General features: G+C 35.1%; 2 protein-coding genes across 2 annotated transcripts in view; one reads left to right on the plus strand and one right to left on the minus strand.

Annotated features, from left to right (window-relative positions):
• LOC103075007 (coiled-coil domain-containing protein 73) overlaps positions 1-12,341 on the plus strand; it is a gene marked incomplete at its 5' end in the record, with an annotated part of 24,465 nt that extends 12,124 nt beyond the window's left edge. The window contains 4 exons of the mRNA XM_007460933.1: positions 376-553; positions 1,669-3,174; positions 6,563-6,696; positions 11,714-12,341. Of these exons, the coding sequence (XP_007460995.1) occupies positions 376-553; positions 1,669-3,174; positions 6,563-6,696; positions 11,714-11,929 (2,034 nt within the window). The remainder of the gene's footprint in view (positions 1-375; positions 554-1,668; positions 3,175-6,562; positions 6,697-11,713) is intronic.
• EIF3M (eukaryotic translation initiation factor 3 subunit M) overlaps positions 12,341-23,224 on the minus strand; it is a 17,214-nt gene continuing 6,330 nt past the window's right edge. Inside the window, exons 6-11 of the mRNA XM_007460910.1 lie at positions 19,713-19,796; positions 18,475-18,574; positions 17,763-17,844; positions 13,828-13,971; positions 12,978-13,038; positions 12,341-12,534 (exon numbers count right to left, since the gene is read on the minus strand). Coding sequence (XP_007460972.1) covers positions 12,414-12,534; positions 12,978-13,038; positions 13,828-13,971; positions 17,763-17,844; positions 18,475-18,574; positions 19,713-19,796 — 592 coding nt within the window. The 3' untranslated portion in view covers positions 12,341-12,413. The remainder of the gene's footprint in view (positions 12,535-12,977; positions 13,039-13,827; positions 13,972-17,762; positions 17,845-18,474; positions 18,575-19,712; positions 19,797-23,224) is intronic.

Below are 23,224 nucleotides of genomic sequence, written 5' to 3' on the forward strand. Positions count from 1 at the left end.
ATTCACTATTTTAAAGATACATAAAAATACCAAACACTCAAAACAATTTGCCTGCCATGACTACTTTGCTTTTAATAAAGGAGTAGTTCTTAATATGTGGTATTATATAATAATGTGGAATGCATGTTTGAAAACATCTAAGGCTCTCCATTTTATTTAAATATGATAGACTATATAAAATGAACTTACAGTGATCTTGTTACAAAGAACAGTATATTAAATTTAGTCAAAAAATCATTTGGCTTTCAAATAGAAATTGCTGGATGGTTGAACTGAAATATAGATTCCACTTTCATTACCAAAGTTTGTTCAAATGTTTTATACTTTTTAACAATCTGTTTTTACATTAAAGGAATCTTTTCTATTTTACACTAGAACCTTCCAGAAGTAAATACTGAAATGTCAGTGGAAAAATCAGAAAACACCATCATACAGAAATATAATTCCAGGCAAGAAGTTAGGGAAGAAAATACTGAGAGTTGTTGTTTAGACACTGAATACAGAGAAAAGGAGGAAAAGAAAGAAGCCCCATTTATAGAAGAAATCACTATAGGTAATGAAGGTAACCTAAGGTTACATTGATATTTTCTAATTTTTATATTGATCATTTTAGGGGAATATCAATCACAGTCTTTGCTTTGAGGACCTAGTAGTATAACTGGAGAAATACTTTTCCATTTGTGTGTGCCTTAACAAAAGTTCTTGTATGTCTTTTGAGCTATTCTTCAATAGAGTCAATATTAGGGGGAAAAATACATTTTTGCTTTCCCTTCTCATCACTTATTCATTGGCTTTTTGCATTCTGGTTTCTGCCTTCACTGATTTGCCAAGAATGAGCTACCAATAACCTTTTGATGACCAGACTCCAGAGCACTTTTCTTAGTTCAAATGACCTTTCTGTAACCATTGAAAAATTGACTGATTCGTCCATATTGAAAAAGAGTGGTTTAAAGAAGGTAGTTTGAAGTTTGTTCAAACCTAGGCTGAACAACCACTTGGTGGAGATGTTGTAGAGAGAATGATTGGATTAAAAAGACCCTTCATGCCCTAAATTTGTAGTCCAGATTATTGTAACTATACTGAAAATTTGAAATCTGTGGTTAAAATCCAGATGAATAAAATTAATATCTTAAGTAGATATTCTACATATTTTGCCCAAAAGTATTCCAAATTTTAAAAATATTTACAAGGTAGTGAGTAAGAAACTGATGATTATTAGTCTTGAAGAAACCAGCTAGCAATTTCTGCATCTACGTAGTAAGAGAAATTACAATATGACTGTTAGAGTAAATTAATTTTTATCTAATCAGCTGTGTGTTTATATGGAATTGTACCGTGTGCCCAAAAGGAAGCAACAGACTAGAGAAATAACCATTTTGTAATGCCCTCAACTTACTTTTTGTAATGTCCTCAACTTAACTTTTTTAAACCAAAAATACTTTCGCTGTTATGAAATAAAAATTTAGTGTGAATAGAGTCGAACATTTTAGCATGCTTATTAAAGGGAACTCAATATTTATATAAAATTGGTGTCATTATGTTTGTGTAATAGCTTGCCAGTTAAATATTTAAAGCTAAATCTGTTTTTATAAAAATAGTTAACATGCATTTTATAAAAGCAGGCTTTTGTGTATAACCCCAAAATTTACTGTGTTCTCATTATAACAGACTTACAACCTTTTGAAAAAAGCCCCAAGAAGAAAATTAATACTATTGTACCTCAGAATGAAAATCAAAGTGAAATCTCCCTAAGCAAAACCCTCAGCATAGAAAAAGAATTAATTAGTCAAGGACAAACCTTGGATGTTACTGACTTTACAAAAGTGGTTGCTACAGAAATACAAGACAAGGTGGACTTGGAAAAAGATAATGGGTGTACAGAATTTAAATCACCAAATATTTCTTTTTTAGTGGCAGATATATCAATAGAAAGAGAAAAGATACATCCAGAAAGAACTGAAGGATTAGATCATCACCATGCAGATGTACACCTGGGGGTTGAAAATAACAGAACATCATTTAACAGTATTTTAGATGAGATGGCTTGCAATATAAATCATAAAAAAGATGTTTCTGAAGATGAACCATTCAAACAACAATTCAGATTGCTTCCAGGGACTCAAGAAAATGACACGGAGAAGGAAATTACAAATAGTTGCCAAACCAAAGCAGATTTGGATTCATCTCTAGATGTAAAAAGGAATCTTGTCCAGTGTCAGAAATATAATTTACTGGATTCAAGTAATGTTATGTTAGATGATAAACAATGTAAAATAAGACAAATACAACTGTTAAATAAAAAAAGTGATTGTAGCATATCGCCATTTAAAGAAATTTCAGATTTTCAGCAAGTTGGTGATGATACTTCAGAGCAACCTGAACTAGCTATTCCCTGTGATATAGCAATCAGCCGCCCCATTTCTTCTGCTGTTTTCAGTGACAATTTGAATGTACTTTTAAAGAATTCAGATAAAAATGTTAATATTATGCCTGTGTTGGTGACACCCAGCTCAAGCCCTGTGAAAAGAACTATATATAGGAAAAATGTGAATGATATGCATAACAGTCAAGTTAAGAACTGTTTGGGGTATCTAGAAAACAATGTGACTGTTTCCCATCTTCAGATTAACAATGAGAATATAGATGTTTCACAAGCCAAAGATATGAAAACTGCTATTCATTTGAAAACTTCCACAGAAATACAGTTTTCCAGTAAAGAGAGTCAGATTGATGAGAATCAGAGAACTGAAGTAAAAAAAAATGACCTCTTCCCTAATGAAAGACAGCATACATTGTTAAACAGTACAGAGAAAACAGAGTCATTAAATGACATTGTTTCAGGAAAAATTTACAGTGAAGGACAGCTGGAAGAATCATGTCCATTTCACATAAAGCCATCTGGAGATTTAGTAAACAGAAGTGGAAGGTCAGCCTTTGATCTTTCAACTTCAGATAAAAAAACTGAGAAAACTCTAGTATATGTGAATTTTTTAGACCCCAGTTCCTGGCCAAAAGTAAATCAAATTGAAAGTCAAACAGTGAGCACTTCAACATCTAGCATTCCTTTGTTGCTGAAGAAGAGACCAATAGGTATATTAGAAAACAGAAAGATGCTTTCGTTGACACCTTGTAAAAATGTTGGTGTGGATGATGATGGGAAGGATAGTGGACCAGGTAAGAAAATAAGGGTGATGTTTTAATTCTTTTAAAATTTGTATTTCTACTTATTATTCTTGGTAAAAATTTTCCAGATTGTTTAAAATGAAAATTTATTTATATTACTATATATATATATTTTTTTGCCTAAACCTGAAAGACTCCTTATATGTATTGATATATATGTAAAAGTAGGAAAAGTTTTATTTAAATGGAAGTGGACTTATTTTCACCTAAATCTGAGCCAGTATTATCAACATGTACAGAGGTCAATTGCATTTTGGAAATTAAAAAAAAAAATCCTTTCATTATCAAAGAACTGAAAATAGCAAAAACAGCCACAAGTCTGGGTCATTAACTTTAAATTAGGAACATCTACCTAATCCAAGTCTCTTTTTTTACTTTCTAGAGCAAATGCAGTGAAGTTGTTGATACGGCTTCTGCCAGTGTTATGTTTACTCCTTTTCTTTCTATACTAAAAAAAAAAAAACCAAAAAACATACCCAAAAAACCCAAACTTCCTTCTCTCAGAACTATGTTTTAGTTTCTCTCCTATGTTGTCACTTTCTTCTCCCAGTTTTTTTCCCTCTTTCCTTAATTTTTCTATTTTTATCTGTCCCTTCACCAGCACCACAAATCTAGCTTTGTTCTTTTATTTTGCAATTAATAGTGAGGTGTAACATTAATACCTTTCATATCATTGATATTTATCATTGTTTGAAACACTTTAAATTGAATCCCTTAATAATTATATGCCTGTATTAATACATTCAAATATTAAATAGTTCAGATAGTGGAGACTGTTTTACTCTTTCAAACCACCACATGAAATAACAATGTGCAAGTTTTGCTTTAAAAATCCTCCAGGAAAATGGAGCTCTCTTGCACTGTTGGTGGGAGTGTAAATTGATACAGCCACTATGGAGAACAGCATGGAGGTTCCTTAAAAAACTAAAAATAGAACTACCATATGACCCAGCAGTACCACTACTGGGCATATACCCTGAGAAAACCATAATTCAAAAAGAGTCATGTACTACAATGGTCATTGCAGCACTATTTACAATAGCCAGGACATGGAAGCAACCTAAGTGTCCATGAACAGATGAATGGATAAAGATGTGGCATATATATACAATGGAATATTAGCCATAAAAAGAAACGAAATTGAGTTATTTGTAGTGAGGTGGATGGATACAGAGTGAAGTAAGTCAGAAAGAGAAAAACAAATACCGTATGCTAACACATATATATGGAATCTAAAAAAAGAAAGGTAACAGCATGGGGTTCCTTAAAAAACTAAAAATAGAACTACCATATGACCCAGCAGTACCACTACTGGGCATATACCCTGAGAAAACCATAATTCAAAAAGAGTCATGTACTACAATGGTCATTGCAGCACTATTTACAATAGCCAGGACATGGAAGCAACCTAAGTGTCCATGAACAGATGAATGGATAAAGATGTGGCATATATATACAATGGAATATTAGCCATAAAAAGAAACGAAATTGAGTTATTTGTAGTGAGGTGGATGGATACAGAGTGAAGTAAGTCAGAAAGAGAAAAACAAATACCGTATGCTAACACATATATATGGAATCTAAAAAAAGAAAGGTTCTGAAGAACCTAGGGGCAGGACAGGAATAAAGATGCAGACATAGATAATGGACTTGAGGACACGGGGAGGGGGAAGGGTAAGCTGAGATGAAGTGAGAGAGTGGCATGGACATATATACACTACCAAATATAAGATAGCTAGCTAGTAGGAAGCAGCCACATAGCACAGGGAGATCAGCTTGGTGCTTTGTGTCCACCTAGAGGGGTGGGATAGGGAGGGTGGGAGGGAGACGCAAGAGGGAGGAGATATGGGGATATATGTATACGTATAGCAGATACACTTTGTTATACAGCAGCAACTAACACAACAATGTAAAGCAATTATACTCCAATAATGTTAAAAAAAAAAACCACCACCAAAGTATAGGAAACTTGGTAAGTTATAACAAAAGAATCTTAAATGGATTGCAGTTTACCTAAAACTTAGATCATTCTTAAAATAATCAGAAACAAAAGATTATAAAACAATTTTTGTTAATCCTCCAGAATTAAAAAAAAATAGGGAGGTAAATGGATGAAATACGTGACTTAATATTGAAGTACTGAAGGTGGGTGATGAGTACATTGATGTTCATACTCTTCATTTTTGTGTATTTGAAAATTTTAATATTGAAGATATTTTAACATAGAGATATACTACATAACATATATAGGTGCTGTATAAATGTAACTTAAAAATAACTATTGTTTAAGAAGTATGATCATGATAAAAATATGTTTATTTTGCTAATAGCAATCTCATAGTTAAAGTTGTTGAGGTTGTTGTAGACAGTCTTAGATTTTACGGGAACATTGCCTGTTTAACAATATGTGTTTAGACCCAGTGAAGAAATATGGATTACAAGGAAAGCTTTGCATGGCCTTCTGACTTAACAGGCTTCTTTTAAAAAGGAAATTGAGATAATTTTAAAAAGAAAATGTGGCAATTAAAAGCAAAATAAGTATATCTTGTTTACTGGCGTGAATGGAGAAGTAATATAGGGGAAAATAGAAAACACCAAAACACTGTAAAATCTCACTTCACAAACTGTAATTTTCCTGATATAATAAAATGTATTAAACTTCAGATTCCCTTTTGTCTGTCAAATGCTGTGGTTAGTTTAATGCTGTTAGTCAATGGACTGGTCTAACATTTACCGTTTTCTCACAAGTCCTTTCTTCTAAATTAAATCTCAATCATATAAATTAGGATGGAAGGAGAGATGACTAAAATTCTATAGAAATTCAACTTGTAAAATACTGACTTATAAAAGATACTCCTAAATATCTTTTAACCTTACATGTTTCTCTAAATCATTGTTATCTACTTATTAAAGCCCAATGACCCCCTACTAGACAGCCCTTTGTTGGATTTTTTATCATGGCCAATTTCTTTTTAAATATATTTTACAAATCTGACTTTCAGTTGGTTCAGACTTTTCCCTTTGAATTGGTTAAGATGTTCACTATATAAATGTTTATATGTGTAGGCAGTGCAGTAACCAGGGGAATAAGGATAACATTTTAAGGTATGTTATATTGCTTTAGAAGATATTTATACCATGTCACTAATTTTAATGTGAAATCAGCGGGTTTTAGAAAGTAGCAATAAAAAAATTGTTTTCTGAAATGAAATGCCTAATGTAAGAGTAAACTCTATGGAAACCAGTGTTCAAAGTGAGAAGAAAATAGAAATTGTTACTTTTTAAATACAAAGCATAGGATCAGAGAAAAACAAGTTTAGTCACTAAAATGAGTGCCTGGAGAATAAAATTCAGTTGTCATTTCCTTTTTGTCAACCAGATAGTACCAGCATTAACAGAGTTGCTGACATTTTGAATAACTCGCGTATCCATCCAGATCCCAGGAGAGAGCCCAGTGAAGAGAGGAATGCAATTGCAAAGACTTTCTGTGATTCTTCTTTTCCCACAGAACATGTAAGTCAATTAAAAATATTGCAGAGCAGACCTTAGTGAGCTAATTCTACAGATATGTGTAGAACTGTGTGCATCTGGATGCTTTAAGACCTAACTGATCTTCAAAATAATATCAAGAGGGCAACATGGCACCATTTTTCACAATTAAGTTTGATGGAAAACAGCAGGAAAAAGTCACAGTGTATAAATCAAATAGATATAATCCAGCCTGTTTTGGGAAGGAGAGTGTGAGGTAGTGTATTATGTACTTATATTTTTTAGTCACCTAAGTTTAGGAATAGTGGCATTTGAGCATTTATTTATTTAAACTATTAAAAAAAATAGTTCACTCATTTGAGCATTTAAAATTTTAATAAAAGATGCCTTAAATAATCTAATCAATAGAGTTCAGTTGTTTTTAATAGTGCTTAAGTTAATTTATATTATTTTGGGAAACTGACTATTGCAAAGGAAGAATTTGTCTATTTTAAATTATTTCAATTAAAACACAGTATGTGAAAGGATCAAATATTCATAAAGATATCAAGTATGGATATAAATATTAAGCAAAGTATTTGTAGAGATTATATGGCTCCAAGAGTCCATTTGTCATATGAAAAGCAAGCAACTACAACTGACAGATTTTTTTTTTGGGAAATTTGTAAGTTTTTTAACTTAGTGTGCAAAACTTTAGTGCAAAAAAGACTATTAAAAAAAAGGCTGTATTGTTCAAAATCTAAAAAACAATTACAGGTGTAACTGCTAATAGGTAACCTAAAAAGGTTAGGAAAAATGACGAAAGAAACAACTGCATAGTCACTGTATATTTTAAATTTTAGAGGTGCACATTAAACAACTTTTCCTTTAGCACATCTAAAGTGAAAATTATAATACTAACACAGCCTTAAAAAGTAATAGGTTCTAACAGTACATTTAATTTCCATTTTTAAATTGGAGAAACCTCAAGATAGCATAACTCTCCCTTTGGGAAAGTTGAAACTAAAATCAGGATCTACCTTTTCCACCTTTGCATAATTGAGCTCAAAAACAAATCGTTTCAGCTTGATGTTCAAGTGTACAATCTTTAAACTACGGTAACTAAAGTGCAGTGGGCCAGGGCACTGGGAAATCTAAGTTCTGACCTTGGCTAATTGGATAAGTCATAGAATCAATGCAAAATCAAAAAGAAGCTTGAGTATCAAAGCTAGACACCCATTCTAATTGGGTTGAATACTTAATACTTCTAACTGTCCTGTTTCAAATAGTTTAAGGGTATGATGGAACATTTCACATCTCCCTTTCAAGCCCATTTTTATAATAAACCCAATAGGGAAGTTCTTTGTATCTGATTCCTAATGCCTTTTCTGTTAATTAATGTTGTTAAGAATTTATATTTATAGAATTTAAAACTCTTTCGTAGAAATATTCCCACAATAGTCCTACATCTTTAAAAATAGATGAGGCAGTGACACAAATGTGAAGTAATTTTCCAGTCAGTAGTTTTCCAGTCATTAGGAACAGTCTGCAGTGGACTTTGATTAGGTATCTTGGCTCTTAGTTGCATGCTACATGACCTTCTCAATTTTCATAATAAAAAAATTTCTTCTCAAAATACTGGTGTATGTAAAACACTAAATGCCTGTTTAGCCAAGTGATTATCACTAGGCATCACGCACTATGCTATGTATCATTGTCCCAGCTGAACCTTGATTACCAATTAACATCTAATGTGGGACAAATTTAAAAGCAGATCAACTCTTGCCTAGTCTACTGAAAATGCTTTGATCCCTGGATTAAACCAGGCCAATCTAGTCTCTATGATGCTGTTTACTTGCTTACATAAACTTTTCTAAAATCGGGCTGCTGAATGACAGCTGGCGGGCCAAACGCAGCCGACTGCTTTGCTTTGCCTGTAGTTCTGTGGCTGCTTTTGTATTGCAATGACAGAATCAAGCAGTTGTGAGACCACTTGGCTCACAAAGCCAAAAAAATTCACTTTGGCTCTTTACAGAAAAAGTTTGCCAACTTCTGTTCCAAATGAAAAGTGAATTTTATGAAGACTTATAGCCAGAAAGGGAACATAAGTTCTTTACATTTTTCAACATATTTTTATGCATACTGTGCACATCAATCCTGTAAAATTCTGGGTAGTTATTATGAGCTAATCCACTTTCCCCCTACAGATCCAGAGCAACATGAAGAGTGTTTTTTACTCTTAGAGCAGGGGTTAGGGTGGTGGTCTGCTGCAATCTTGATTATACCCAGGAATGAGGATGGGAGAGGGGCCAGAGCAAGCAAAGAAAGCCACTTATTTTACACAGCCAGTGATATTAGGTTCATTTAAATTTTTTTTAACATCTTTATTGGAGTATAATTGCTTTACAATGGTGTGTTAGTTTCCGCTTTACAACAAAATGAATCAGTTATATATATACATGTTCCCATATCTCTTCCCTCTTGCGTCTCCCGCAGGCTTAAATAAAGAGGACTAGTACCAGGGTAGGGGAAGTTCTAGGCCAGAGTAGATCTTTTGAGTCAGGCAGAAAGAGGTTAGGAGGCAAGTGATTTTTATGAGAAGGAAAGGAAGGAGCAAAGATATGTGGGAGCATCCCTGTAACTAGAATTACTTCTGTAGGCTGCAAAACCTAAATTAAGCTAAATAGGACAAGTTTTATTAAGTGTAAACTTTAAAATTACATCTTGTTTCTCTCTACAGCCAATCCTTCCTGCCCCTCCCACCAAGTAGGTAAAGGGAAACAAACTAAAGCAGATATGTATAAATGTCTCCTTCCTTTTTCAAGATTAAAAGTCAAAGAATCAGGATTTTGGAAAATTAGGTGATTTGTACTTGATATCAAATGCACCAAAACGCTTCTAGCATTTTGTTGGCAAAACAGGACCATTATGTTATATAGATCATCAATCATTTTACTCCAAAATCAGTAGCAGGCTACATTTAGATTTGGTCTATTTCTCTGTAATTATTCTCAGTAGTGCATGAAACTGACACACTGCCCACTGCACTTAGGAAGCAGGTTCTCAGTGTCACATGGATGACTAACATTCATTTTGGCCCTGTGAACTACATGAAGTACACTTAACACTTATATGCCAGACATTATGAGAAATATACATTTATGCGCATTTTTATCTATTATGTTACTCTTTACAATAACAGCATTTTGTAACTAAAAGAAGCTGATTAGAAAACTGAGGCCCACAAAAGTTAAACGACTTAAGGTCTCTTGGTGGTCCTGTGCTGATACTTTTTTCATCTGTTATTTCATAGGAACATAGGCAATCAGACAAATAAGAACCCAGCATTACCCTAAGGATCAGAGGCTAAGACTCTGAGGGGACTGGAGGCTGACTAGAATTCTCAGGAACCAAATAGAGCAATCCAAAAGTTCCCTTTAGGGAACTGAGGTTAAATGTAAACATTTAAACTCATTTAAAAAATTATTACTATATAATCTCACTTTGAAAACACAATGTTACAAATATGCCATTTTTATCAGATTGGAAAAGATTTTAATGTAAGGCAGTACTTAAAGATCTTCACAAAGACTTATGAACAAATGACATTCATTATAGCCTAATTTATAACAGTAAATGTTTTCCAACAACTTAAATGTCCAACAGTATATTAAATTATGGAACATGGAATATGCTGGAGCCATGCTCTTTCTAGAGGGAAATGTGAAAAATGTTTTTAACCCAACATAGAAAATGATATAAATATGATACAAATTTTTTGAAAGTGTATATATAGAGGAGTCCTGAATATTTACATCAAAATGTTTGATGGTGGCTGGAATCTTGGGAAATTTTAATCTAATTCTTATCCTATTCCATACCTCTAAAATATATTCCCTTTCAACAGAGGATTTTATCTGAGAATCTGAGAAGTCCATAAGTTTTTCAAGAAATTAATTTTTGATAGGGATAAATTGGAAACAAATGTTAACAATAGCGTAGTTAAATGACCACACATCCATAAGAAGTATTTTGCAGCCACTGATATTTGCTTATGAGAAACTTTAATGACCTAGGAAACAACTCACAGAGGGAAAAACCGAGATATAAAGTTCTATAGAATGGTCAAATATGCTAATAGAAAGACTAATAGCAAATACCAAAATGTTGACAGATCTCTCTGGATAGTGGATTACTAGTGATTTTTAGTTTCTTTACACTTTTCTCTATTTTCTAAATTTCCAGTAATTATTTTATAATCAGAAGAAACCTTAAAATGGAAAACTTATTTAACACGGTATTAGAAGTACGACCCAATGTGGTGCCTTGGAAACATGCCAGCTTCCAAATACTTCATTGCTCTTTCCTGTTTCTCCAACAATGGTGCTCTGAAGCGTAAGAGGAAACATGAAGTAAAAGGCAGCTTTTATATGGCAGTTTACTTCCTTTAGCATTTAAAATTTTCCCCTGGCTTTGATAGAAGTTACAAAACATAGACATGTTTGGGAAGGGAAGGGGAGTAGAGGACAAAACAGATTTTTTTTTTTTTTTTTTGGCGGTCCGCGGGCCTCTCACTGTTGCGGCCTCTCCCGTTGCAGAGCACAGGCTCCGGACACACAGGCCCAGCGGCCGTGGCTCACGGGCCGAGCCGCTCCGCGGCACGTGGGATCCTCCCAGACCGGGGCACGAACCCGTGTCCCCTGCATCGGCAGGCGGACTCTCAACCACTGCGCCACCAGGGAAGCCCCGACAAAACAGATTTTTATCTGCATTGTTTTAAATGTTTTCTTTCAATGTAAGCTTAAGACCTTTAAGGAAACATTTGTGGTATTCCTGGAATACATTAGGGATCTTGAAGAGCTACTACATAAGCCTACAGATTCACATTTTATAGTTTCTTGGTACCAAAATTACTAAGGTAGTTTTTGAAAATTAGCCAAAAAAACGGTAGCTTTTATCACATACTCATAATTGCAGAGGCTTAAGGATTTTCTTGAAACTTGATGATTGTTTAGAAAATGAGTAAAAATTTCAGTGGTAAAACAAGTTTGATATTTCCTAGGTGAAAACAAAGCCTCTGAAATCAACCCTGCCACAAAGCCATTTTCAGGAAATCAAGATTAAAACCAGTGGTTTGGCTGTGTCTTCTACTGGTGAAGATGACTGGCAGAGCTTGGTAACAAATCAAATAAATGAAATTGAAAAGTTTCTAAGCTCCGAAAATGACAACCAACCTAAAAAAAGAAAAGCAGAAGAGATGGTAGGAAAAACTGATTAAAATAATGTTGATAAATTCTTTCAGTGGTGAACTGATTTAATTGAAATATTGATGTGGTTTAGACTAGAACACGACTGTTACATCTAAAACTTTATAGCTGTAGTCAGTTTTCCAACTTTTCCTGTGATGAAATTGTGTTACTGTTAACGTTTTCTCTCAGTAAATGCTTCATTTAAGATAGCTAAGATTGCAAGGTTTGATGTTAGCATTCAGTTTCCCTTAATTAAATGTGTCTTTCCTCCATATACTCTTTCATCAAAGCTCTTGCTGCACACTCCAAAACCCTCCCTTACAGAATACAACTTATGTGTTATACAAAACAGACATAGTGACCCTTTGTAATTTATTACTTTGTACGCCTGAAGATTGTGATTTCTTTTAAATTTGAGACAATAACTATCCAGACTGTAGTCAGATTTCAGGCTATAATGTTTTACTATGATTTAGATTTTCCAAAAAGAACAAAATTATATAGCATAAAAAGTCAGGTATCTGAAAGACTCAAAAGGCTGTTTTTCACTTTGTTCAAGTTTTGTTTCCAGGCATTAAGTGTGTCATAGAGCTGTTGCCATTGTTGTTTTCCAAATGTCCGATGTGTGCTATGACTGGAAAAATTAAAAACAAAGTTATTACTCAACCTTTTATCCTCTGGTTTTTTTACAATGTTACACACTTGTATCTAGTAAAAACCAAGGTTAAATATACATAGAAGACATAATGTAGAGTTGTAAGAATGATTAGAAGCTTATTTTTTAAAAAACCTTTATTTGCCATACTGATCCTAAACCATCTATTTTCCTGAACTACATAAACCAGACACGGAAGTCATTAATATTCTAGCCAGTACTGAGCCATTAAATGAAATGTGCTGGAAAATAGGACTCTTTCATTAAATAAGCTAATCACATTCAGTCTGAACTTTAATAAAATTATGATAAATAGCAACTATTTAACTACAGTCAACTGCTAACACCACCTTGGTTCTCTAAACATTTAAGTGAAACAATAAATTGTTCTACAAAATGCTGCTAAGTATTAAGTGTCTTACCTGACAACTACTTTTCTCTGCGTTTGATCAATTTTGCAGTAGACCATTTTAGTTCTTACCGCTGAAAAAAAGATGTTTTACATGACATGTTATATGGAATATTCCCAAGGAAAACAGCCTAAGGTATGAAAACTGTGACCAAGTAAGCCATAATAAAACTTTACAGTTTTCCAACATTATTTTACAAACTGGCTCTTTGAATTTAGTAACAAGCCCAGCGATGTAATGCAACCAAAAGGAAGGCCATGAATTTGTCCTCTGGTTGCTGCGCCTATCTATATTAAATATCACATAGGGTTTTCATTAAGAATTCTGGCGTTCTCTGAAATCACATGGGGGCGGGGGGGGGGGGGGGGGGGGAGGGAACGGGGCTAGTTTCTTAAGATATTATAATACATGTTATTAATCTTAAGAGTCCTAATTGACAGTTAAACCACTTCATAATGTAATTATTGAGGAGGAAGGTGCTATTTCTAGGCCAATCATAAAAAATTGGTAATGGTTAATATTTGCAGATCATTTACTATGTGCCAGGCACTGAGCTGAGTGCTTTACCTGCATTAATTCATTTAACCCCCACAACCAGAAGACCTAGTCTCAAACACAGGTCTAATACTAAAATCTAGGCTCTTAACCACTATGATATACTGCCCAGAGGCCTTTGTTCTACATGACTTCAAGGAATAGACACACACCAAAAACCACATAGCTCTTTATATTCCACTGAACTTTCACTATGCTACAAATATAACCTAATCTACTAAGCTCAGTTTCAAGATTAAAAATCTTATGTTTCATGGGGTAGGAAGAGAAATTCTAGGAAAAAACGAAAATGTTCCAACTGCCTTACCATCAATAACAAACGCTTCAACATCATCAGCTCCAATCTGAAGTTCTTGTTGCATTGTGTCAAAAGAAATTTCTTTATTTTCCACTGCCATTCCCATAAAAGTAAGTAGTCTCATTTTTGCCATATTCTGTTCATGTAGTAGGCCTGAGTAACACAGTAGCGAAGCCAGATGAGTATCCATACTAATTACAGTCCTGCATGATTACAACTCTTGTGTAAAATCGTAGAAGTCACTGTGTGTGGGTACTTATACAGAGTAATTTTCACAAAGCTTCTTATATTTACAAACCATAAACTAACCCCGTAATTAAATTATGAAGCATTTAAAATTATTTTTCTATAACTACATTTCTTTATTGCTTCAGTGCCACAGGTGATAGATTCAAAGTTAAGAATAAGCTATAAAATGGTATTTTTAGGCCCTAAGTTTTATACATTTTACATTTTAAATGTTTATTTATATATTTTAGGAGATAAAGTATACAAAGTACATTTCGTAAGAACATTCTTATTTAATTGAATTAAACTTACTTTTACTAATAGCTCTCCATTTAAACACAAGATTCCTTATCTACTTACTATTTGTTCTGTGTCTGTGTTACTGGCAAACATGGAGTTTTAAAATATTTTAATATACATTCACTTATGAAAATATTCCATTTCCCTTTAGGCCACTCTGGACTTAATACTTAAAAATCAAAACTGCAAAAGTGTATTTAACATTTATAGGTTTAACATGGTTAGTACTAGATAAAATTAACAGTGATACCTGTTCTTTTTAAGGCAAAAGTAGAAAAACTGTACAAATAATCAAATTTTGCCTTATAATTTCTAATAAAACATTCTGCTACAATTATTCAGATCAACAAACAATTGTTAAACCTTAAAGGAACAATGAATTACCTAGTCCCAATCCTTTCACTTTAAAAAAAACAATAAAACTGAGTAAAGAGATTAAGTGATTTACTTTTTCATAACAAGGTGGCAGTACTGGGCCTAGAAAAGAAATTCATTTATAAAATAACTAACTAGAAATACGAATACCTACAAATCCTGAATATCCAAATTACCTATTCCTAAATAGAAGCTGAATTATAACACACAAACATACTTGATTTGATGCTATTTCTTAATTACAAAATCAAGTTTCTAAAGTTAATTTAGAAATACTTAACATGTTCCTTTTCTCTAAACTTGCAACTTCTGTAAACTCAGCAAATGACCAATCTCCTACCCTCTAGTAATTAAGAGCCTCAAGTTTGTACTGTTAAAAAAAGTTCTAAACACATTTGAAATTTATAACATTCAGAATATTAGCAGAAGACTAGGGAAGCCCATTAATATAGGACATAATTGTTAATTAGCTGTAATTATGATGCAGGCTTTCTATTTGGCACAGATTCAACAAAAACATGATCACCATAACTCAAATGAATGAGGTACCCAATAAGTACTGCTAACCAGGTTTAATGGAAATCTACAAGCATCAAAAAATCAATTAGTGCACATTAACCCTAATTAACAAATGCAAATTCGACGCTGATGAACTTTCCGAAGCAAGAACGTAAGCAACTGGATAACACCAGATTACATGTGGACATGTTAGGGCAATTCAGTTGACACAAGATAGTGCTACTGTTGGCCCAAGTTGTCAGCGTTAATAAGTGTTCTGAGATAAACTGATGCCACCTGTGGAACCTAGACATTTGTAACCACTTTTAGCTGTAATAAATGTTTAATACATCCAAAAACCAAAAATAAACATTTAGTAAGATGTTTTCCCAGAAACATCTTTCACAAACAAATTTCCAATAAATGGTTGCTAATTTGCACAGATTGAGAGAAACAAAAGGCAAAATAGGGAATCTGGTTTCTGGTTTGCACAGAAATTCTATTATGTTTTTTCTATCACAGAGAATACTAAAGATTTTTCTCAATATTTGGCAACATAAGAAAATTCCTTAACATTACCAGTTCAATGGACATATTTAGTCCTCTTTTAATATGATAAAATGATAGAAACTCCTAAAATTTTTAATATATAATTTAAAATACTCTTGAAATTAGATTTGTTTTACTGCTACGCCCTGTGCAGTGACAAGCTTACCGTAAATCAAAAAACTTAGAGGAATGAAGATTGTTTCTAGAATGAATTATGTAAAACCATGATCTAACACATAGAAACCTGCATTTAAGAACATTTCAAACTGATGTTTAAAGTAAAACAGAACCAAACTTAAAGCCTTTAGGACTCTTGTTCTCAAAATCAAACTATTAAGCTAGTGAAGTCTGAGTTTAGACTTGTAGGAAGCTGTGCTTTGTTTCATGAAAGTAGAATATTACCTTCAAAGAGGAAGTCACAGTGTTCTGTGTCATATTTCAATTTTAAAGTTATAAAAAAATCTAATTTTATGGAAACATTTATTCATTACTAATATGTCAAAACCTTAATGCAGTAATAAAAAAATGTGCATCATTGAGCAATTTCTGCATTGTCACTGACCCCTGTCTTAAAATGCTGCAATATAGAAAATGTAATTTTAATGCATGCAATAGCTTATGAACCAGTGCTCCTTTGAAACAGTCAATTACACATCAATGGGGGAGTGTCAAAGTGTTAATTACTACTCCTTTTTCTTTGGTGCGTAAATAAAGAGGTTGCTGACATTAACATTCCATCACATAGCTTCATGCCAGGAAACAAATTAACTGGGACAGAATGTGGTTTTCTGGGTCTAGTGCACCTGGCAAAGTATTCAACACAAACACACTTGCATCTACTTTATCTTGGTGTATTTCAAACGCCTTATTATGTTCAGAATAGTTCAATCTTCCCAATTCCAATGGCTGCACAAAATTTACAGGTGACAGGAATTAATGATTACCAAATTGAGGACTAATAGTATAATCAAAGTAGATTATAAATGTATTCTTTATCTACACTTCAACCAACCAGGAAAACTAAATTCAATTTTAATATGGAAAATATAACTAGCCTCTAATGTGTTCTGATTATTGCCCGGTAGAAAAACAAAGCACCTCAGCTTCAGTTGACTTCACTCTCAAAAAATGGGTAGTTTTAGAACAATTTAATAAACCTGTTCAACTACAGATTTTCTAAGTTTTCCCTTTTTAATTTTAGCATGATAAAAACATGCTCCAGAAGGAAAATACTGAATATATACTATGCAGTTTGCTCAACGAGGATAAGATTCAATTCGGCAACATTTACTGAACTCTGTTGGTCTAGAAAGAAAACTCCAAGATAAAAATCATAAACCTTAAACTTACTATGCTGTCTTCAACAAACTGTAGTTAGGAAAATTTCTACTATCACACAAAATCACAACTCCATTTCTAACTTATCTTCAGCTTCACGTAGATGTGCTTAGCAACACAGTATATATATATATATATATATATATATATATATATATATATACTTCTATAATTTGTTAATGGGGGGAGGGGGAGAACCAAGTATAAAAGACTATATTAGAAGGAAAAAAGCTATTTGCTACAAATGTGACTATGGCTTTTATTTTTTTATTTTTTTTTTTTTTCTTGCGTTATGCGGGCCTCTCACTGTTGTGGCCTCTCCCATTTGCGGAGCACAGGCTCCGGACGCGCAGGCTCAGTGGCCATGGCTCACGGGCCCAGCCGCTCCGCGGCATGTGGGATCTTCCCGAAACGGGGCACGAACCCGCGTCTCCTGCATCGGCAGGCGGACTCTCAAGCACTGCGCCACCAGGGAAGCCCGTGACTATGGCTTTTAAAAAGAAGTACCAAAAATGTAAATCACCGAGCATCTAAGGAATAAGATCTTTTACACCACTGGTTAGGGTAACCTACACATAAGGCCATGATCATATTTGCTGGATCTTTCATTCCTCTCTCTCTCTCTACCCCTCCAAAGAAAAATCCCCACAACTTACCAAGTGAATCAATGAAGTCTTTATTATTCTGATAAAACTTGACATATGATGCCAATTTAGCACTCACAAAAATGGTTAAAAGCTATAGAGATAAACACAAAAAGACAAAGATACAATATTCAATACAGAATTAAGATTTATACTCAAGATACTTTTAAGATATTGACTCCCAGCAACAAGACTCCACATTTCCTTCAAGCAGAAATTTCAACTTGCTTGATCAAATTACCATCTAAATTTGCTTTCATTAAAACTCACTTAGATGAAAGAATCAGTAAATACAGTGTCCTCTAAACGATCTACCCCAAAAGATGGTGGAAATGACACAGTACAAATAGAAATAATCCAAAATGTATTTATAATTGCACTTGAAAAGTACATTCACCTGTTTTTTAAATATCGGATTTATCTTTCTAATTGGGGATAGTTGACACTATATACTAAGAAGAAATCTGTATTCTCTAAGTTCATAATGGCCAGGCAAGTGAGATGAAGGAAAGGGAGGAAGAACAGGAGGCATGTGTTTGGTGGCTGGAGAAAAGCTAAATTCTAGTCCTAAATTTCAGTCTGTTCCTGATACAAAAATGAATATAGTTCTTCTCTTTCTAGATTTCTCTAAGAGTTATGTTCATTAATACAAAGAAGTAGAGTTACGGTTCAGTATGTCAGATTTAGGAGAAAATATTTTTAACATTAAGGATAAACTACTTACATCATGAATAAGCTCGCCTTCCAAAAACTTGACTGGTTTTAAAGTAAGAAGATGGTCAAAAAGAAATGCATTTGGGTCTTTCAATGCTCGCACAATACACCTTTATTAGAAAACAAAAACCCAAGCTCAGAGTCTTGAAATTCAGGTACTTTTCACTGCCTTTGCAGACTGCAAAATATATTCAATTAAGTAAAATATCTATGAATTCAATATACACTGCATTAAAAAAGCTACAAAACTGGGCTTAAAACAGGCCACTAAATCTATCAGTGATGTCCATTTTAATAAAGTTACTTGTAGAGGGACTTCCGTGGTGGCCCAGTGGTTAAGAATCCACCTTCCAATGCAGGGGCTGCGGGTTTGATGCCTGGTCGGGGAACTAAGGTTCCCACATGCTATGGGGCAACTAAGCTTGTGCCCTCAACTAGAGAGCCCGTGTGCTGCAAACTAAAGCCCACGCGCCACAACTGGCGAGAAGCCCATGCGCCCCAACGGAAGATCCCACATGTGGCAACAAAGATCCCACGTGCCACAAATAAGACCTGACGCAGCCAAAAATAAAATTAAATAAATAAAATTTTAAAAATAGTTACTCATAGACAAAAACACAGCTGGAGAGAAAGCACCACCAAAGTAATCAAAGAATAAAACAGCACCAGTATTTTTTTACTATTTAAGCCAGACACTAAGGTAAGTGCTTTAACATGTATTACTTCATTTCATCCTCACAGCACCCTGAGAGACATATAGTATTATCATGCCCATTTTATCAACGATGGAATAACCCTATAAAGAAGTTATCATAATTTCCATTTCATAGATTTAAAAAACTGACTCTATTCTTATTGCTACTAAATAGATCTAGGACTGTTTGAAGCAGTTATTCCCATTAGCAATGGGCTAATTTTTACAGAAAGCCACCAGCCTTTCCCCATCTATGTACTAGTATTAAGGTAAAATCAACCCAAGATTAGGTTCTACTACTCAGGTTGGGAACCCCCACTGCAGCAATACCCGAAACAGCAAACACCATGTGGCTATTTCACATGCATTCTTTGGTTTCTCTCAATACCAAATCTTGAATTTGGTATCTACATTAGAATCCTCATGGCACACATGGTATCAAATGGCTTTGGATCACTGGTAGATGCAAACATGACTTCAGCTATATGACTGAACGGTGTAGCTCACCTCTACCCTGTTGACAGTCATCATTGGAACACTGTGTTTAACGTTACCTGTGGGCATCAACTCGAGCCTGGGAAGCATTGTCCTCCGTGTAACTTCCTAGCAATTCCACCATGACTTTTGATGCAGCATCACTAAAAAGAAATACAGCTTTAGGAATTTCACAGTATCATTACTGCTATCCATTCATTCAAAAATATTTACTAAGTGCCAGGTACTGTGTTGATGATACATACAATGGTGACCCAGAGACACAGTCCTCCACTATGGAAAAAGTCATGGAACTTTCCTTCTAGGAGGAAAGAGAGACAACTAAGGAAAAATAACAAGTGCGTGCCATAAAGGAAATAAATGGTGATGTAATAGAGTAACAAGAGCAGAGACAGGAAAGAGGAGGCTACTTCATATAGAATGAGCATGGAAAGTCTCTCTGAGGAAATGACATGTAAGCTGAGATCTAAAGAATGTAAAATAATTGGCCATGAAACATACTAGAGGTAGAAGGTGGGGGCTGGATGAGTTTCCAGGCAGAGAAGACCAGGTATAAAAGCCCTAGGTGAGGGACTTTGCTGGTGGTACAGTGATTAAGAATCCGCCTGCTAATGCAGGGGACACGGGTTCGAGCCCTGGTCCGGGAAGATCCCACATGCCGCAGAGCAACTAAGCCCGTGTGCCACAACCACTGAACCCACAAGCCACAACTACTGAGCCTGTGTGCCACAACTACTGAAGCCTGCGCACGTAGAGCCCATGCTCTGCAATGAGAAGCCACTGCAACGAAGAGTAGACCCTGCTCGCCACAACTAGAGAAAGTCCATGTGCAGCAATGAAGACCCAACGCAGCCAAACATAAATTAATTTAAAAAAAAAACCCTAGGTGAGAAAAAGGTTTTGTGTCTGAGAAACTGTTAGGGTAGTACAGCTGAAGTTGAGCCAACACCAGATATTTAAATAACTCCACTAATGATATCCTTCCAATTGAATCATCCTTAGAATTATGTAGATGATCAATTTTAACTGCAGTGAAAAGTACAAAATAATTAAATGCATTCTCTCAATCTGAACTCTTTGTAAATGTTTATCGTCACCCTTCATTTCTTCCTTTAAACTGATGAATCTTCAGCCAGGTACAGAAAGCTTAAGTTTGCTAAGCAGGAGAAACAGTTCCCCACCACCTTTTTTCGTTTTCTAAAAGCCCTTCTTTCCCCCCACATCTGGATTCAACCTGGGTAAAATCAGTAAGAGCCATACCATTTATTTTAAAAACTTAAATGATATTCTAAAACTCCCCCACAAAACCAGGATTCAATTAAATTATTATCTTGCGCCACACTGCAAGCACAGGCACACTTTCCAGTTTTAGCAACCATAGTATACTTCAGTCTAATACATCTTATCAGTTAAAGAAATCTGAATTCACAAAGATCAGATAAAATGGTCCATTTAAAGTGCACAACTGGGGCTTTCCTGGTGGCGCACGGGGCTTCCCTGGTGGCGCAGTGGTTGGGAGTCCGCCTGCCGATGCAGGGGACATGGGTTCGTGCCCCGGTCCGGGAGGATCCCACATGCCGCAGAGCGGCTGGGCCCATGAGCCATGGCCGCTGGGCCTGCGCGTCCGGAGCCTGTGCTCCGCAACAGGAGAGGCCACAACAGTGAGAGGCCCGCATACCGCCAAAAAAAAAAAAAAAAAAAAGTGCACAATATCTGACATAATGAGGACTCAGAAGATATTACACAATTTGCACTCATCAACCACCAATATAAACAAAATCATGAAGGGGGCACCCATAAACGTAAAGCATTCTTACTAAGAGGGCAAGGCAACTCTCAGAATTCTATTTAGAAGCAGAAACAAACAAACCAACAAAAAGCCAAACAACAACAAAAAAATGACCATTTTCTGTGTACTAGACAAAAACCAAATCTTAAAATTTATATCAGCAGCATGACAAATTTGAATAAGCGTCCTTCCCTAGTTCCTTAAGTGTAGGTAGCATTCATCGACTCAGGGCCCATCACTACCAACAGGTTGGGAACACAATGGTTCACAGACAAGGTTCCTAGCCTTCACTGAGCCTAAAACCTCATAAACCTTTTAACCAAGCGTGTGAAGTGCCATGATAAAAGTAGAGGGTGCTGTAAATATGGGAGGAGCATTTCAGGCAGAGAAAAGGAGTTGAGTGTAGTCCTAGACCAAGCATAGGCAAACTTTCCATGAAGCACCAGGCAATAATTATCTTAGGCTTTGCAGGCTATCTGGTTTCTGCCGCCAACTACTCAAGTCTAGGCAAAAGCAGCCACAGATGATACAAATGATAAGTATGGGTGCATTCCAATAAAATTTTATAGACACTGAAATTTGCATTTCATATAATGGTCACAATTCAAAAAATATCCTCCTTCTTTTGATTTTTTTTTGTCAACCACTTAAAAATGTAAATACCATTCTTAGCTTGTAGGCCATATAAAAACAGGTACCAGTCTCTGGTCCAGACTGGGAAAGAGCATGGGTGCTTCTGCAGCTGACACAGGTTCACTATATCTAGGGTATGATATACCAATAGGAAGGGTATAGGGTCGTGTGTATGTGAGAAAGAGGGAGAGAGGGGGAGAGAAATGGAGGGAGGGAATATCCATATAAAGAAAACAAAGTTTCTGTGGTTTGTCACTGCACCATACAAAAATGGCAAGAGGATTATTATCACATTCACCAAGCCCATGCTACTGCAATAAACAGGAGCCCATGTCAGAAAGGACCTTTATGCCAAACTAAGAACTCTGTACTGTATGCTAAAGAAAATGTAAACCTGAAGAATGACAGGCTGAAATTTTTGTTTCACAAAACCACTGTAGAGAGAATAAACAGAAGACCACTTCAACATGTCTTGCTTAGGAAAACAGAAACTAATTTAGAGGGAGAAAATGATAAATTCATTTTGGTCACACTGAGTTTGAGGCAACTATGGGCCACATCTAAGCAGAACCAGGTAGAAAGCAGTTGGACATAAGGGTCTGAAGCTCAGAAGAGAAGCCCGGGTTGAATGCCTCTGGGAAGGGCATACACTCTAGTTCCATAAACCACCACTTCATACTGCCTTAAGTCACTGCTTCTTACATCCACTGCTTTTGCAACATGTTCATTTTTCAGAAATATTCATTTAGCACTTATATACTAAGTACCTACTCGTGTCAGACACTGTTCTAGTAATGAACAAAAAGTTCCTGCCCTTGGGAAACTTACATTCTAGAGGGGTCTGACAGATAATAAACGTGAAAATATAGCATGTCAGTTAGTAATAAGTAGTGGGGCCGATACTTATTAGTTATAGTTAGTATAGTTAGTAGTGGGGCCGATAATAAAATAGGGATGAGGGGAAAAAAGCAATGTGAGGGTAGGGGAATACTGTTATTTTTACAGATAGCCAGAGAAGGCCTTTCTGATGAGGTATAAATGGAGCAGATTCGAAGAAGGGAGGGAGCCACAAATGAGGTGTGAATGAAGCAAAGAATCTAGACAGGTGCCCCAAAAGCCAACTGAAGGAAGTGTTTCAAGAAGGAAAGA

This window comes from Lipotes vexillifer, unplaced genomic scaffold (genome assembly GCF_000442215.2).
Source record: "Lipotes vexillifer unplaced genomic scaffold, Lipotes_vexillifer_v1.1 scaffold627, whole genome shotgun sequence".
Taxonomy (NCBI): domain Eukaryota; kingdom Metazoa; phylum Chordata; class Mammalia; order Artiodactyla; family Lipotidae; genus Lipotes; species Lipotes vexillifer.